At 52.3% G+C, this 17,685-nt stretch overlaps 1 protein-coding gene across 1 annotated transcript; it reads left to right on the forward strand.

Annotated features, from left to right (window-relative positions):
* Positions 1–1,655: 1,655 nt before the first annotated feature.
* On the forward strand, positions 1,656–13,805 carry ANAPC2 (anaphase promoting complex subunit 2). Its single transcript, XM_075112495.1, is given in 15 exon segments — positions 1,656–1,847; positions 1,849–1,983; positions 1,985–2,134; positions 2,917–3,539; positions 4,073–4,205; positions 6,431–6,605; positions 6,753–6,872; positions 7,391–7,508; positions 7,592–7,773; positions 7,923–8,064; positions 8,788–8,863; positions 9,418–9,621; positions 11,847–11,976; positions 12,286–12,521; positions 13,300–13,805. Coding segments are annotated over 15 exon segments (2,814 nt in total). The 5' UTR covers positions 1,656–1,670; the 3' UTR covers positions 13,513–13,805.
* The last annotated feature ends 3,880 nt before the right edge of the window (positions 13,806–17,685 follow it).

Below are 17,685 nucleotides of genomic sequence, written 5' to 3' on the forward strand. Positions count from 1 at the left end.
GCTTAAAGACTAACTCAACTCTACAATGACCTTAAGTCACATGAAATCTTTCCTTTAATTTTCTTCTATTTTTAGCTTATGTTGTATATAATCTAACACACCCACCTGCAATGTACGAGGAAGCAAGGCTACAACAGGCTTATGAGATCTTGCTGCCTGTCCATCTCACCATTTTAAAGTTACAACATGGTGGACAGGTGGAGCAAAATGTGATAGGAGGGCTGGAGTCCCAAAGATCATCTAGGTTCCTATGAACTTGTGGAAATCACTAAGTGGCCAGAGAAGAGATGAAGGTAAGTGTCCCGTGGGATGAGACATGAGTGGAATGTTTTGGTGCGATCCTGGCATCTTGTGTGTGGAAGGAGGTGGAGCTCTGCAACTGTCAGGGCTGGGGGAAGGCAAGGAGTGAGTGTGATTATGGACAAGAGATGTACATACGCAGGAAAGGGACTTTGTTACTGGTTTCTGTTCGCAGAACGTCTGCATCTCCTCTCCTAACTACCTCTGCTTTTTACCTGCTGTGACTGACTTTTAATTTCAATAAACATGAATTAATTTGTAGGCTGAGGGGTTTGTAGCTTTTATCTCAGGGAAGGTTCTGATTGTTCATGTAGCTTTACAACACAGTTTCTAAGCTGTTAAATTTTTATGCAGGTTCCCCCCTTTACCCCAAACCAGCGGGTGCTGAATTAGGCCGAGAAAACAGCTCCAGCCTCATCTGGAAAGTAACTGCCACTGGAAAGTACTGAATTTGGGAGATGAACTGGATCTGACACAGAGTAGTGACCACATTTAAAAAAAAAAAACAAAAAACAAAAAACAACAAAAACGTGTGGGAAAAGGCAAGCATAGGCAGCAGCTCACAGGGGAAGGGGTGCCCTCGAACTGAAACAGCTCTTTGTTACCCATAGAGGGACGATCAGTGCTTATCTGAAAGTGAGCTGGAAGGATCCTCTTGTATTTTTAAAAAGCTGGTCAGTGTGTAAGTCAAAAGTGAATTCAGCTGTTATGCTATGTGCAGGGTAAGGCAGTCCCTGCCTGGCAGAGTTTAAAAATACGGGACAGGTGAGGGGGTTGAGCCACCCCAGTAACTGAACTATTAGTAACAGCCTTTGTGCCGTTTGCCTCCTTCCCACCCCTTTACTGGTCCAACATTTCTGCTTTTTAAAATCATGTTATTCCATTAAAGATGGAAGAAATTATATGAAAAGTTGAGCAAAAAGAGTGCCTGGTAAGGTAATGGCTCTGTCACCGCAGTTTGCTATTACCTGTGTGAATCCATGGTTTCCTGGGTCAGTGTCTCTGGTCTCCTCCTTTCCCCCCAAGTGATGGTTCGTGAGAAGGTCGGTTTTTTAGGGGCCCGTCCCAAGGACCATCTCGACGTATTTGGACAATACGCTTCAACTTACCCTCCGCATCTCCCGCCGCTGCGAGGGGCGCAGCCGCGCTCGCTGCCCGCCCGGCCCCGGCAGGCCTGTGCCCCCGGGCCTCAAGCGGCACCGCGCCCACCCACGGCCCGACCCGAAGGCCGGCCTCCCCGCCAAGGCGGGCTGCGAGCGCCGGCAGCTCCGTCCCGCCCGGCCCCGGGCGGCGGCAGGACGCCTCGCCCCGGGGCCGGGCGGGGAGCCCCGGGCGGGGGTACCTTGCCGTAGGCCGCCTCGGTCTCGGCGATGGTCCTGTCGAGCTCGCCGCGGGCGGCCAGGTGCCGCGCCAGGCTCTCGCTGGTGCGGGCCAGCCGCTCGGTCAGCGCCCAGATGCGGCCCTGCAGCCGGCTCCGCTCCGCCTCCTCCTCCCGGATCCGCCCGCTCAGCTCCTCCCGCCGGGCGCGGAGCTCCGCCAGCCCTGCGCGGCACCGACCGCTCCGTCAGCCGCGGCCCCGCCGGCCCCGGCCCCGCCGCCGGCCCCGGCCCCGCTCACCCTCCCGCAGCTCCGCGTTGTAGCCCCGCAGCGCGGCCCCGGCCCCGCTCATCGCCCCGGCCCCGCTCATCGCCCCGGCCCGGCCCCGCTCGCCGCCCCGCCGCGCTCCGCCTCTTCCTGCGGCGCGGCCCGCATGGAGGCGCCGGCGGGCGCGGGGCTGTCGGCAGCCTGGCACACGCTCAGCACCGCCCTGGTGCCGCCCGCCGCCCTGGGGCTGGTGAGCGGGGGCGGCCGGGCCGGGGGCGGGGGGCTCGGGGTGGGGGCGCGCCGCTCCCCGCTCACCTCCCGCCGCCGCCCCGGGTCTCTGGGCCCCGCCGGGGCCGGCCGCCCCCCTGGGCGCGGGGCAGGCCCCGACCACCTCGGCCGGCCCCGGCGGGGCTGAGGTGGCCCCGGCCTCGTCCCCCGGCCTGGCCGGCCCCCTCCGCCCGTGGGTCTGGTTTTCGGCGCTGCCGCGGGGCGGGCGGGAGCTGCTGGGGCTGGGGGGAGAAGCGGCTGGAGCTGCGGGTTTGGGAAGGGGGGGTCTGGCGCTGCGGCGGCTTGTTACTGCTCGGGGGGCTGCCAGGGAAAGGCCGTGGGGGTCCAGCTGCTCCCGTCACACCAGCCAGTAGAGAGGTGCAGCTTCCCCAGTCCGTGCTGCAGCTCCGCTCCCCGAGGGAGCTGACCTTGGCCAAGGAAGGTTTTGCCCCAGAGCCTGGCTTTTCGGGGACCCAAGGGTGGCTCGTGGCGCTCCCGCCAGCACGTGTGTCCTGCAGCAGCCGCCAACAGGGACAGCAATGGACGGTGTTTGGGTGCTAGGCCTGGGAGGTGCGCGCTTGGCTTCCAGCAGTGCGCTGAGACCCCATCAGGTCTCTGTGGAGGAATGGCGCCTGCCTGCTGCCCTTCGACAGCAGAGTCTGTGCATTTGGTCCCTGTGCTTTTAGATGAGCAGTCTTTTCTGCCACAGATCCTCCCAGAGAAGTCTTTATGCATGCTTAACTTGGTATCTCCTCTGCTTTTCAGGCAGCACCGAGGTCCGATGCTGTGGGGCCGCTGAAGGATGCCGAGCTGCGGGCAGCCCTGGATGTGCTGCGGTGTTACGATTTGCACTCGATCGTGGAGGAGTGGTTCATCGAGGTGCTGCAGACGGACCTTCAGGCAAATATAGCTCCTGAGTTCTGGAACTGCATCAGCCAGTATGAAAACATGGCTGAGGAGCCCCAGTGCTCATCACTCCTTCTGGATGCGTTTTGTCTCCTCAAGTGCCGCCTGGACCCCTACCTCAACAGCCTGGAACATCTGGAGAGATGGACCAAGGCAGGCTTGCTCCTGGGGACAGGCGCTCAGATGCTGCAAGAGAAAGTCTACACCATGTTCAAAGCTATTCTTTTCTTCTCCACTACCAAGTCCTTCCAGGAAATGATCCAGCAGTTCTACAGCCGCACTTTCAGGATATACATGCGGCAGTGGAAGAAAGGAGAAGACGGAACGAACGAGTGCGAGAGCAGCATGAGTGAGACTGAGCAGGAGAGCGATACAGAGGAGGGTGGAGGAGAGAGCCCGCTGTGTGCAGGCTGCAGCAGCAAGAGAGAGCAGTGCTGGTGCCCCAAAGCCATGGAGCAGTTTCAGCAGCTCAATGACATTCTGTACGTAGGTTATGGGGTGGTGGCTGTCACTCAGAACAAGCAGGTGGTCTGGATGGGGAGCAGCAGCAGGGTTTCTTGGTATCTGAAAGCGGGAGGACTTATGTGTGAGGTTGGACTGTAGCATGGTACTAGCTAGAGGACTTGACACAGGGTCTCTGCGGCTGGCTGGCAACTAGTGGTTGAACTAGTGCAGATCTTTAGGCAGAAAGTTCTTCTCCCTGGATATGAGAATATCTTTGCTGTTCTCCAAGGCCTTAGAGCCTAGAGCCTGTCCGCAAAGAAGAAAAATCTTCTAAAGGAAAAAGCTTTTGGTGGCTAGAAAATAATGTTTCTAAGGGAGATGGGATAGCAGTAGTGTCATGTATCACATATGTAGGGCATCTGCGTGGGCTATCAGAGCATTTAAACTAAGAGCTAGGCCTGCATCTGTGGAGCATACAGGGACAAAGTGCTTTCAGGTAGTTAGATTTTCTTTATTTGCTTGTACCTATGTTTCCATGTGTGCTGAATCAGGTCACTGTATGTGTCTGTAGCCGCCGGCTGAATTTGCTGGAGAGAGTGAGCGCTGATGCCGTCACAACCATTTTGCACCGGATGATAGAGGAGAGGATGGAGCAAAGATGCAGGGGGGAATATGAGCACTCCTTCCTGAATGAGTTCCAGGAGGTAAGGAAGGCATGTGGGCAGCGAGGGCCCTTCCTTTGGAGATGTGCAGCTGCGGCTGTTACTGGTTTAGCAACTCAGTAAAAGCAGATTCCACCTATAAGCACCTGGTCCAGGGCTATGACTCCCACTATCCCTGGCAGAAGAGGTGGTCAAAACTCCCTGTATTGATTTATGCTGGAGGGGAAGGTTTGCTCTGACCTGTGCATAATGGACCATTATATTTCACCTGGTGATGTCCGTAGTAATGAGGGAATTCCTGTGGTTTCATGCTACCAACTACAAGTACATGTAGTGCCATCTGGGCTGCAAAGGAGCCTCCCTCTGTGTAGGTGGGCCCATAATTAGAATTTGTGTGGCTGTTTTCTGTCCTCTTTCCAATTTTTTAGCACCCTTTTGAAATAGGAAGTGAGGGGAGGAGATGGTAACTCTGGTATTAATCTCAGTGGACCACATACAGAATTGAAATCCTTCCTTGCAAATACCTAGTTGTTTTGCTGCTACCTTAAACTGAGTTCGTGTCAGGCTGTTTACCCAGTATGACCTTAAAACAGAATTCTTCTCTGGGTTATGGCTCTTCCAGGATACAGTCCTGGCTCTGCAGGCTCAGGCTGAGCTCTTTGTTCCTTGATGCATGACCTTGCCTTTGCCTGTGCTGAAGAACAATGCGTGAAGTCAGGTTGCCATGCAAACTGGACTGCTCTCTGTGGTTGCCCTAGTTTCCTTGCTGTTTGCCACACTGGCTGTTTTTGTCATCTGCAAAAATCAGCAGTTGTTTTATATTTACTTCCCTTTAGTTGCTGTGCAACGCTTTCTTTATTGGACATAGTGTGAAATGCTTTTGGATGACCTGGAGATCGTTTTAGGACGTTTTAAGGGCACCAGGGAAAATGCTACTGCATTACACTTGTCAGATGTTGCAGAAGGTCCCTCTGCTCCCACCTCTTCAGAAAGGCCAGCGTGTTTGGCCACAGAATATTGGAGTGTGTCAGAATTTGGAAGGGGTAATTTTAAGGAAAAAAGCACTAGCCTGGCAAGCTAAAGGTAAAGTAGGAGAAGTCTGAGAAACAGCTTGCTGAAAGTGCAAGTGCTGACAGCAAAGCCCGTTTTTCAGACACATCGGCCCCAGTCTTGGGGTGTCAGCTGATAATCAGGCTGTAATAGGAGCACTCAGAGAAGATAAACTTATGTGGGAAAAATGGGTTGGTTTGATAATAATTGTATTCCTTAAAGTTGAGTGGCTTTGCATCAGTGATAGTCCTTTCCTTTTGTCCTTTAGGAGAATTCTTCTCAGCTTTTCCACAGTTTTGCCCAGACCGATGCCCAGGTGTTCTGTAGTTCTCAGGTTCATCCTGCCTTGTAATTGGTAGAACTTGTGCATTTCTTCAGTGCTTCCTCAGTGGAGCAGATAATTAAAAATTAACATCAGCAAAACAGACCTTGACCTAGCATTTTTGTTTCAGGTGTTGGAATCTGGTTATCCAAAACTGTTAATATCTAGTAGCTATTAACAGTCAAATACTATCCCAGAAAGTACCATGTATTTGCCACCTTAAAGGGGGGGATTTCTTTTGAACATCTGGGTATTGTAGTTGAGTACCTTTAAAATTTGACAATTACACATTCCTCTGTAGAAAACAATCTCAAATATAAAAAATTAACTGTCTGATGCTCTCTGTTCAGGTTTTTATTTTATTATCCAGTGGCTAGGCTGGTATTTGAGGTCTTTGTTTCAGTGCCTGAGTTTGGCTGGTACGAGTATGTCTGTGAGTCCTTGGGATGGCTTGCTCTTCACTGATTTCAGGAATTGTAATTTTGGGCCAGGGATGAGGTGATGGGCAATTTGCTCATATTCTCATAAAGAGTTTTCCAAGTATAGAATGGAGTTGTGGAAGAATTGAATAGTCTGCAAGTCTTTGCATATGCCCTATCCTTTGTGGAGCCCAGCACCTGCGCACAGTCCTCAGTCACCGCTTATCTTCTCGTACATATCTGCATAGTCTATGTCTTGTATCTTAATTAAAGTTCATATTCTTTCAGCTGGGCTTTCCCCAGCTATAACCCAGGCCAGGGTGCATTTGCAGAGCAGCTGGAGGTAATGCTGTCTTTGGTTTGCTGCCCATTTCTACTTGCTGTGGTAGCTGCCTGGTGATGGGGTAAGTGCGGGGCACGGTTGTGCATGCAGCTGTGGTGTTCACCATCTCTGTGCTCCCCCTCTCCTTGTGCAGTGGATTGAGAAAGTGATTGGCTGGCTCAGCAGGGTGTTTCTGCAAGACGGTTCCTTGGCACGATCCTCTCCAGAAGCTAGCAGCACCTTGAAGCGCTGGCGGTGCCACGTCCAGAGGTTCTTCTACCGCATCTATGCCAGCATGCGCATTGAAGAGCTCTTCAGCATTATTCGAGGTAGGTGTGACCCGTTTGGTATTTGTTCACTCTTGGACTTCAATCGGATGTATGATAGATGTGTCTTCACCTCCTGATGCACCATGCTGTCTGCTCTTGCCTTCCCACAGAGCATGGCATTGTTTCTAATTAGTGCTTGGTTCGTAGATTTCCCAGAGTCAAAGCCTGCTGTGGAAGACCTCAAGTTCTGCCTGGAAAGGACTAATCAGAGGCAGCAGCTGCTCAGCTCCCTGAAAAGTGCTCTGGAAATGCGACTTCTGCATCCTGGTGGGTTTTACATCCCTGCGTATATCATAACACTGTAAGGAGCCTGGGCATGAGTGAGGATCTACTGGGAGCTATCATCTGATTTTGTGTTTGATGAGTGAGAGGCAGTCAGGCTGTGCACATCTCATGCTCTCCATGTTCAAGTCTGCATGGACAGCAGTAGCTGATTATATCCCAGCCCCTTTTTGCCTCATCTCTACAGTAGGGTGAGGAGCTCAGCTAGAAGTTTAGCTTTGGTCCAGGTGGGTAAAGGCTCCTTTGCTCTGTGTGGTCTGAGCTCTTGGCACACAGTTGGGGCTCAGATGGTTTGTGGTAGTCTGTGAGCCTGTGTTTGCAGTTGGAACTGGTTTATCAGACATACGGATCTGATCTCTCCCTTCGGCTGGGGCTGTAGGGCAGCAAGCTCTTCACCTCTGACTCCATAGATTGAACAGCAGGCTTGGAGCACCCTAGCTCGCTGCATCCGAGCCGTTAGCCTGTGCTCTGGGACTCTGACTCGCTCTGCCCCTCTCCTGTAGGAGTCAACACCTCCGACATCATCACTCTGTATATCTCGGCCATCAAGGCCTTGCGGGAGCTTGACCCCTCCATGGTTATCCTGGAGGTCGCCTGCGAGCCCATCAGGAAGTATCTGAGGTAAGAGGCTTGCGGGGCTGTCTCACACACCCCCTTTCCCTCCCCTTCCCTTCACTTGCTCTGTTCCTCTTGCCTGTTGGCAGGACTCGGGAAGACACGGTGCGGCAGATTGTGGCCGGTCTCACAGGGGATGCTGAGGGCTCTGGTGATCTTGCAAACGAGCTCTCGAAAGCTGACCCGGTGACCCTAGAGAATGGCCAGGAGAGTGATGATGACATCTCAGAACCAGGGGACTGGGTTCCTGACCCAGTTGATGCAGATCCAGGTTAGCTGCCAAGACCAAAAGTCCTGGTAACCTGCTCTTTTCCCTGGTGGGTGTAGTCTTGAGCAGCTCATTTGCTAGTCTTCTAGACCTGAGCTGGGCTGGGGCAGGTCTCTGTTAATCTCACACTGTCGTCTGCTGAATTTCACTAGGAAAATCAAGTTCCAAGCGTCGGTCCTCAGACATCATCAGCCTGCTGGTGAGCATCTATGGTAGCAAGGATCTGTTTATCAACGAATACCGCACGCTTCTGGCTGACCGGCTGCTACATCAGTTCAACTACAGTGCTGAAAGGTAAGGTCCGGGTCCCCAAACCCAGGGCTTTCCATGGTAAAATCACCTGATAAAGGTGTGCTTCAGACTTGGTCCTATGAATGGCTGTTTCTAGAGCCAGGACTGTCTTTGGCCATTTCCTCTGCAGCTTCTAGAATTTCATGTGCTGAAGAATTTCATTCTTCTCAGGCCACTTCCTGCTCAGTCCTGCCTGTGGCTTGCACTAATGGGGCAGCATGTAGGAAGGTGGAGGCATCAACACCTGCTTAGCTCCATCCCACTTATTCTGGTGGCCCTCACAACCTGCACAGGCTGCTTAGGGTCAGCAGAAAGTGTAAAAGTAAGAAGAACGGATGAAGCATCAGGAAACCTCAGTTGCAACCCAATTATGTCTTTTGATTCAACAGTTACAGTGGTTTTCCTTCCTGTGAAATGCAGCTAGCGCAAGCCGTGTCTGGGACGGGCAGTCTTGGGCAAGTGGCTCGCCAAATGCAGTGTGTGCTGCGAGGGATGGCTAGGTGCCGTGCTCGTCCAAACGAAAGGGGTGGGAAGGTCTTCAAAAAGCTGCTGGCCTACAGCGGAAGTGACTTAGATGCTAGGAGGCATCCTGTTCAGATAATGTGCCTTGAAGGCTTCTTAGGAAGAACACCCTTGTGCCAGGGGCCACCTCTTTTGGCTGTGTTGCAAGGGGTGAAGGCCAAGCCAGGCTTGTCTGTCTGAGGGATCTGTCGTTTCTTTTATCAGGGAAATCCGCAACGTGGAGCTGCTGAAGCTGCGGTTTGGTGAAGCTCAGATGCACTATTGTGAAGTCATGTTAAAAGTAATTTTTTTGTTTTTAAATTCAAGTCCTGGGTGTTTGAGCTCATTGGGGAAGGGGAGGGACTTGAGGAGTGACCCAGAAAGGGTCTTTTAGGGAAGTGGGATTCCAAAAATCCCAGTGAGGGGGCTGATTTGTGACAGGCAGAAGTGCATTCAAAATCATGTCTGTTTTTCAAGCCCTGGGGGATGGTTGCTCTGGTGCTGTTGTCTCTCCTGCCCTTCCAGCATTCTGGCATTGAAGAGCTGGGCTCTTCTGGGTCCTCTAGGGTTGGAACTCTGGAGCTCAATTCGCTTGGAGCACTGTGGGAAGAACACACGTCTGGAGGGACTCCAGTGTAGGCTAGTGCTGAGTTGTAAGCTCTTCCTTAACCTCCCTACAAATGTTTCTGAGTGTGTTGCAGGCTTTCTAGTAGACACACATGATCATGTCCTTTCCAATGTTCCCATCATCATTTGGAGACAACGCTGGTCACCTTGGTTAAGCTTCTCCTTTACTGAGGGTTAGCACTGACCTGGAAGAGAAGGAGCTGCCTTAGCTTCCTCTGTCTTTTCCAGGATATGGCTGACTCGCGACGCATTAATGCCAACATTCGTGATGAGGAGGAGAAACTCCCGGAGGAGGAGAGGCCCCCGTTCAGCCTTGTTGCTGTCATCCTGTCGAGTGAGTTCTGGCCTCCGCTGAAAGAGGAGAAGCTAGAGCTTCCAGAGCAGGTCAAGGAAGCCATGGAAGCCTATTCCAAGAAGTATGAGAAATTAAAGGTGAGGCAACCTTAACCGTCCTTAGGAAAAGTATATGCCGTTCAGACTTTGTTATATAGCATGCTTTTTGCAAAGTCCCCTTTAACATCCCTTAAATGTTAGCTGCTAGGACACCCACGCTGTTATGGGGGAATCCCAAAAGTCCTTCAGCTTTGAATCGGAGTTAGAAGCTGCGCTAGCTTAGCTGTGTCAAAAGAAGGGTTTATTTATCTCTTCATGGGGTGCCTGGGTCATCATAGTGATTGCAGTTAGGGAAGAGAGTTTCCTAAATATGCCAGTTTGTATTACTTAAATGGATACCGAAGTGTAAGTTCTTAGGCATCTTAAGTCTGATCTAAGCTTGTTGGCCAAAGTTCTATAGTAGTAAGAGTGACATCCTGTCCCTATTGGGCCTCTCTTCTTCAGTACTCTGGCACTCTCCTCCTCTGTTTGTCCTCTTGAAAAGAAGCTCTCTTAACATGCTCTCATTTTAAGATTCACTGTTAGTCTGGAGTTAGGTGAATGTTGCCTCCTCTTCTGTCTGTGGTCTCTCCTGGGTTGTTTCATTCATGTCTGGAGGGTCCCCGAGCTCCATGTTAGACAGTTTAGGTGCGAGCATTTTTGGTCAATTTGACCGTGGCTCAGACAAAGACCAAATCCATGCCTTTATAAACAGCATGGAAAGGTGGAAGAGAGGCATACAGAGCAAATATAAGCAACAAGTAGGATTACAACCCTGGACTTCAGGAGAGGTAACTTTGGCCTCTTCAAAGACCTGCTTGGAGGAACCCCATGGGCTAGGGCTCTTGAATGTTGGGGGGGGTCCAAGAGAGCTGGTCAATATTCTAGTACCACTTCCTCCAAGCTCAAGTTTGGTGCATCCCTGTGAGGAAGAAGTCAAGCAGAGGAGCCAGGAGACCCACATGGATAAGCAAAGAGCTTCTAGAAAAACTCAAATGGAAGAAAGAGGTTTACAGTATGTAGAAAAAGGGACTGGCTGCTTGGGAGGAATATCAGAACATTGTCAGGGTATGCAGGGATGCAACAAGGAAGGCCAAGGCCCACTTGGAACTAAATCTGGCAAGGGATGTCAAGGATAACAAGAAGAGCTTTTTCAAATACATAAGTAGTACAAGAAAGACTGGGAAAACTGTGGGCCCGCTGCTGAACGAGATGGTGTCCAGAGGTCCCTTCTGACCCCTACCATTCTGTGATTCTGTAACCTTGCAGTATTCGTCTGTTCTCCAGGCACTTGATCACGGCAGTTAGTCAAATAGAGAAGGCTGAGGTGCATCTTGCTTTGTGCATACAGATTGTGTTGGAAGCAGGACCATCCATCTGGAAGTCAAGGAGAGATCTAGGTCACTTCCAGAGCTGGGGTCTTGGCTTTCTCATCTTGCAGCTTCTTACCTGGTGGAGTGCACAGTGCACACCTGGAGCATGGATGATTCAGATCTAGCTGTCATGCTAGTGTGGTGTCTGTGTGCACGCACAGATGGTTCTTTGCAGCCAACCTGAACACAACTTGGTGTCTCATGCAGATGTTCCTCTTTGCGTGTTCACTTCTGCTCTGACTCCTTTTCAGGCCTGGTTTTCTATATCTTTTCTTGAACAACTTCTTATATACCAGGTGATAACATGACATGAGGCTGGGAAGCTCATAGCTCTAGATCCTGTCTCTTCTCCTGCTGTAGCTATGTGCCAGGTATGGATGCCAGCTGATTTCTGTGCCTGCAAAAAATTAGCTAGGAGAGGATGCAGGAGGAGGTGGAAGGAGGAATCAGCCTCCTTGAGCATCCTCAGCCGTCAAAGCAAGCAGTCCCCTTTTCACATCAGTATCAGAAGAGATTGCTGCTTCTCTGAGGAAATCCTGTCCCAGATGAGTATTTCTTTTCAGGTGGGAGTTTGTCCTGAGTGGCCCAGTTGGTCTTCCAGTGTTTCCTCAACCTGTGCTTACCCTACCAGAGAGCTGAGTGACTGGCTTTCAGTCAGGAGAGGGGCATTGGTCTTGGGCAAAGGCTGGACAGCTTATGCCAAGGAGGATGGTTCCCTACCCATGACGGGGTGGGGAACGGTTGGGTGGTGGCAGTGCTGGGTGACTCATGAGGAGGGGATCAGCTTTCATATCTGGCAGAGGCGTATGGAGTGCAGCTGGCCCTGGTGATAGAGGAGTGTTTGCAATAACACAGCACTTAATGGTTCCTATTAGAAGATCTGCTGTGAGTGGCTGCATCTCCCTTTTCCAGGCCATGAGGACCCTGAACTGGAAGTACCACCTGGGCCTGGTGAGCTTGGACGTGGAGCTGGCAGATCGCACCCTCTCCCTGTCCGTCTCTCCTGTGCATGCTGCCATCATCCTGCACTTCCAGACCAAGAGTGAGTGCTGTGGCGGACTCAGCATTACCACCCGTGTCTCTGTTTCCTATGGGTGGGTGGGAAGGCCATGTTGCTTGGGTGGCTGTAGGCTCTGAGAGCTCTGGCAGCAGGACCAAGACCTGGTTTGTGGGCTTGGATCTACCACAAGGCTCAGCCAGGTCTCCACCTCTCCTCGGAGGCAGCACCCAGCTGGGCCGCAGCTCAGCACCCAGTCTGCTTCCAGGCAGTCGCTGCACACCGCTGCTCGCTCCTGGCAGCGGAGGTGGGCAGGTGTCCTGTGCTTTTCTCCGATATCTGTGGTCTCTGCAGGTACGTGGACACTGACAGAGCTGAGTGAAGTGCTCAAGGTGCCTGTGACGTCGCTGAAGCGCAAGATGACGCTGTGGCTGCAGCAGGGTGTCCTGCGTGAAGAGCCCCAAGGCACCTTCACCGTGATTGAGGAGGAGCAGAAGGACCAGGTGGAGAAGGTTGTTCTAATAGACAGTGACGAGGAGGGGGACTCTGCCATGGCATCGCAGGCTGACCAGAAGGAGGAAGAGCTGCAGGTACCTGTCCGTGTGTCTTGGCTGTTTGCAAAGCTGGCAGGACAATGCAAACATCCTGTGCTTTGGGCTTTGGTGGATCTTATTAAGATGATGGATTCAGTCTGAACTTTGGATTTGCATTTTCCACTGCAAGTGGCTAAGTCCAGCATGAAGGTTTTTTTGAAGTTATCCACTTGATTATCTCTTGATTAATGCTCACTGGTGCAGGTGCTGGATTGCAGCCTTCCCTCCAGAAAAGTGCCTGGCTGCTGAGCCAGGCAACCGTTTGGACATCTCTGAATGTCGTTTTTTCCACTTTAAAAAAAACCAAAAAAGTCTGAGACATGATTTCATATTTGAAAATAGTCATAACTTATTTGGATTCACCCAAGCAGCGTTTTTTGGCACTTAGACTGCCAAAAAGGCTTACCCAGCACTGACAGCTGGACATTTCCCTTCTCTGTCTTGTGGTTCCTGGACACTTCCAGTGCTTTTCCTACCGCTGTGTCATGTTGCATGTGTGTTGTGCCACTGTGCAACATGCAGTTGTCATACTGGTATTTGTCCACTGAGGGTCATGCACGTACTGCACGTCAGATCCTGCTTTCTAGCTCTGTGTCCCAACACCTGATGCTGTTCCTGGGTATTTCCTGTTTAAAGACCACATACCTGTGGCTGAGAGCAGAACTCACTGCCAGCCACAGCCTGCTCTGCTTTTGGGATATGGGGTGCTAAAGCACCCCCTTCATGGTATAGATGTCACTGTGGTTTACTATTGCTTGCGTGTCCCCCTCTGCAGCTTTTCTGGACATACATCCAGGCTATGCTGACCAACCTTGAGAGCCTGTCCTTGGAGAGGATTCACAGCATGCTGAAGATGTTTGTGATGACAGGCCCAGTCGTTACAGAAATTGATATACAGGAGCTGCAGGGTTTTCTCCAGAAAAAGGTCCGGGACCAGCAGCTCATCTACTCCGGAGGTGTCTATCGGCTGCCCAAGAACTGCAACTAGGCTGCGAGCGTCCCTGCTTTCCCCACCGCGTCACTCCTCTGTGCCTGGGCCCAGCTCCTGAGCGCCACCCAGCTCGCTGCATCCCACTGGGTAGTTTGTCTGCGCTGGGGGTTTGCTGTGCCCCCTTCTCCAAAAGGGTGTCCTTTTCCACATGGAGACGGCTCAGCAGCAGCCTGGGCCGTGCACCCCACAACTTCTGGGACTGGGCCTGCTCCCCACATTTCTTTTCCTCCCATACGTGACTGTCTGGGCCCACTCCACTGGTTAATAAAAAACCACAGTCTCCTTTTTCAGATGGTACCAATTCTTTTCTTTCCTCTCAGAAGAGGGCTCTTGGCATCAGCCTTCCCACACTGAAAGGGCAGGCAGGAAACTCCCCTGGCTGCTGGGCACCGTCGCCCTTGCTTTGGGTCTCCATCTGTGGCCCTGGGAGGGTTTGGGAGGGGGGCTGCTGGCTCCAGTTCTGCCTGGGTCTCTGTGTGTGGCTGAAGCAGCTGGCCGTGATGAGCAAGACCCTACACAGAAGCAAGTGTTCATGCTTTGGCTTATGTGGGAGGAAGACTCCAGGGTCTGCTTACCCTTGTTTAGGACTCTTAAATTGTGTGGAATAATTTTATTGTGGGATGAAGAATGCTTCAGATGGATGAGATGTAGCAGTTCTTCAGGGCAAGTTGCTTAGTCCTGCAGGATAAGTGGATTACCCAGGCACTGGTAGGATTGCTTTATTATGCCACGAATACACGTCTCCCAGCACCACAGATGGTGCCACCGAGGGTGCATCATCTTGTGCTTCGCACTTATTGGCACCACTGAGATCAACGAGGCAGTTGGATGGGATAATCCCTGAGCTCCGTGGGTTAAACATGGCCCCAGCCTGGGGACAGGATCAGGCAATGGGTTTCAGGATTGCATTCAGGGTTCCTCAGTCCTGGATTCTGGATGGGTTTTGCTCATCAGGAGGAATAGGCTGGGGAAATCTGGCTTTTACTAAAAATTTGCCTGTCGTGAAGCAAAGAATGCGTTTCCAGTGCCCAAGGGGTCTCCCCTCCTCTGCTGAATCTTCTGTCCCAACCTGCGGGCACTGCAGCAGCTAGAATTGAGATACCAAAGGGCCGCACTTAAAACACCAGAGCAGCCTCTAACCCTGGCCACGCTGCTGTGCATCCAGGTGCATGAGAGACTTGTGGAACATAGAAAACAACCTGTATTTAACATTTAACCTTGTTTTTCAGTGTCTAAAGGCCTGGAAGTCCCACGCTGCGGGCATCCTTCATGCGGCTGCAGGCAGCGGGGTGCAGCACTTACCTCCCCCTTGCGCACGTTCAGGGCTTTTCCTCTGTGGGTGTGAGCGTGTGTTCTTCCTTCCCCGTGGTATTTTACTCCAGGCTCGTGGTCCTGTGGCACTAGGAGCTGGGCAGTGTGTTCTACTGTGAAGCTTAAAATGGTCCTTGTCCTGTTGGGGCTCTGTTAATAACTAAACAAACCCCAGTCTGTGAACGTGTAGGGTATTAGTCCAGGCAAAGGCAAGAGAGAGAAACAGCAGCTAATCCGAAATCACAGCAGGCAGGGAGGGAAGTCTGTGCCTGAGCACATGAGGAGCCCCACCAGACCTTGGTAGGACTCCCAGCTGCATCTGTTGTCATCTGAGGTTGGGTGGGTGGCCAGGACATGGCACTGGCCTCCTCATCGCTGTGCTCAGCGTGGGATGTGGCTGGGGACATTCCTGGCAGCCACACTTGGGGCCCACGTGCTGAGGACACGAGACACAAAATCTTGTCGAACCACAGCTGGTTTAACCCCAGACAGAGGTCTCTGCTGCCTGTTCAGTGGTCCTGCAGCAGGTCCTGGTGGGTTTTCCCTCCGCAGTTTCAGATACGGGGAACTCTGTTGCAGCAAACACCTCCTGGGGACTTCACATTCCCTCAAAGGCTGCTCAGCTCCTCATGCCCTTGCTCAGACGCTCACCCACCACTGAATAAATCAAAGCAGCCCACAAGTGCCTGGGCTCCATCCAAAACCCACATGCTCTGGGAGGGTGAGAGGGGTGGACATCCCTAGAGGATACCTCCTTCCTGTACGTGCTGCAGGTGCAGAGCCCCAGGGCTGTGTTTCACAGCTTCTCTTACTTGGTTTGGCTTATTTTTTCAGGCAAGAAAACTGAGCACATGGAAGCATCTGGAAAGGTAGGCAGCTGCGGGGTGGTAGGGTCCATGTCTGCCAGCTGTGGGAGCTGGAGCTGCCCGGGGTGAGCCACGGCACGTCCCGCTCTGTGCTTCGTGCCTGACTGTCAAATGTCTGGGCGCGCTGTGGCTGCGACAGGGCGGGGAAACAGCTTTCTTTGATCTTCTGAGATCAAAGAAGCCGCCAGCTTTGCAGCTCTGCAGCAGGGCTGCTGGCTGCTGGGGCTGTCCTCAGCCACCGAAGGAGCCCGGGCTGGCTGCTGGGGCAAGGAATGCGGCTGCGAGTGACTCCAGGGCCCTGCTTGGTTCGGCTTTGCTATAGATGCAATAAAATTTATTTATTTATGTATAGGTGCAGGTGGATGTGTTCCTCCTGCGGCGCTTCCTCACGCCCCAGAGGCGGGGTGCTGTGGGGCGGCGAGCGTGTCCCAGCCGTACCCCATCCCCGCAGCGCTCCCAGGCTCCCCCGACACAGCCGGGGTGCATCCAGGCCTCCTGGCCGTGCCCGCAGCCGCGGCGGTGCTGCGGAGAGCGGGCTGGGGAAGGGCACGGGGCGAGCGTCTTTCCGGCCCTGATCTTTCCCAGCTGCCCCAACGCTCCCTCCGTGCGATGGGCCCGTGGGGTGCAATGAGTGTGTCTGCCCTGAGCCAGGTGAGCGCTGCTGCCACCGAGGGGACCTGGAGCTGCTTCTCTCCCTGCAGGAGGTCCTGGCAAGGCTGAGCCAGAGCTGCTGGCTGAGCTGTAGTGCGGTCGTTTCAAAGTGTGACAATAGGAAAAACTCTGGTTTAATGTGTGTTTCAGATTTCACGGAATGTAAAAGTCTTAAAATTAATTGGAACAAGCTGGAAATGCAATTTTTTCAGCCTGAACAGAGGAAGCTGGGGAAAAAAAAAAAGGGTCTTTGCACTCTTGCCTGTGCCATTGGCAGAGGTGAAGCCCTGTCCCAGGTCCCTCGCCTTTGCAAATCACTTCCACTTTTAGAGGAAAGAAAGGAAAAAATATATATAGCTTGAAAATTCATGTAAAACCCTATTTCTTTACTCCTTAGATGCCTGGAAACGGCTTAATTTCCTCTGGGGTGTTTTACAGATGCCCTCACTGCACACTGTAAATCCTTTCTGTGAATGCTTGTTTACCCAGGAAAGTGTTACCACGATTTTCTCTGATCAGCCCTTGGAAAATGAGTCCATTTTTATAGCATTGGGGCATGCTGATGGCAGGATGCTGCATAGGTGACTGTCCTGCCCGCAGACACTCACTGCTCTCCGTCTTTTCCAAATTATTTCCAAAATTTTCCATTTATCCCCCCAATTTTCCACTTTTTTTCCAATGTAAAAAACTGTGTGACCCCCAAATACTCCCGGGCACAGGAACGTGTGCTGCTGGCCCCGGCACCCGCCCCACTTGCCACCCTGGTGCTGAGCCTGGCCGTCGCCTTTCGATGCAACCACAACCTTCCTGGTGGCCTCACAACACTGCCGAGGCAGGCACGTGAGGGGCTGAAGCTGCCAAACTCATTTTTCTTTGGTGTCCGTCCCCGTCCCCCCGTATCCCCCCCCTTTTTTTATTGTTTTAGTGAGGTGGAGATGGAGCTCTGCTGGAGGCCAAAGAAGCAGCCGATTTAAATAGGGTTTTAGGAGCTGTCATCTGGACCGGTGCTCCTTGAATTGCTTTAAAAAAAGAAATGAGATAAAAATTCTGCTTTCCCTCAAAACCAGCGATTGTCCTCATTTACCTTGGTCTATTTATAAACTGTTTAGAAGGGCCACGATAACCCAAGCAGGATGCGGTGTCCTACAAGGGACGTTCTCTGGCCCACAGATAAACTGTTTGGGTTATTTAGGATGTGTTAAAGCAGGGCTGCTTACAAAGGTTGGAAATTTTTGCTAAGAGTGAGATTGAGAAGAGCGCGGTGTCTGGCTTGATGGCCCCAGGGCCGGATCCTGCCCAGGGAGTCACGGATCTGCTGCTGGCTCTGCACTGAGCTTGCTGC

Source organism: Phalacrocorax aristotelis, chromosome 17 (assembly GCF_949628215.1).
Source record: "Phalacrocorax aristotelis chromosome 17, bGulAri2.1, whole genome shotgun sequence".
Taxonomy (NCBI): domain Eukaryota; kingdom Metazoa; phylum Chordata; class Aves; order Suliformes; family Phalacrocoracidae; genus Phalacrocorax; species Phalacrocorax aristotelis.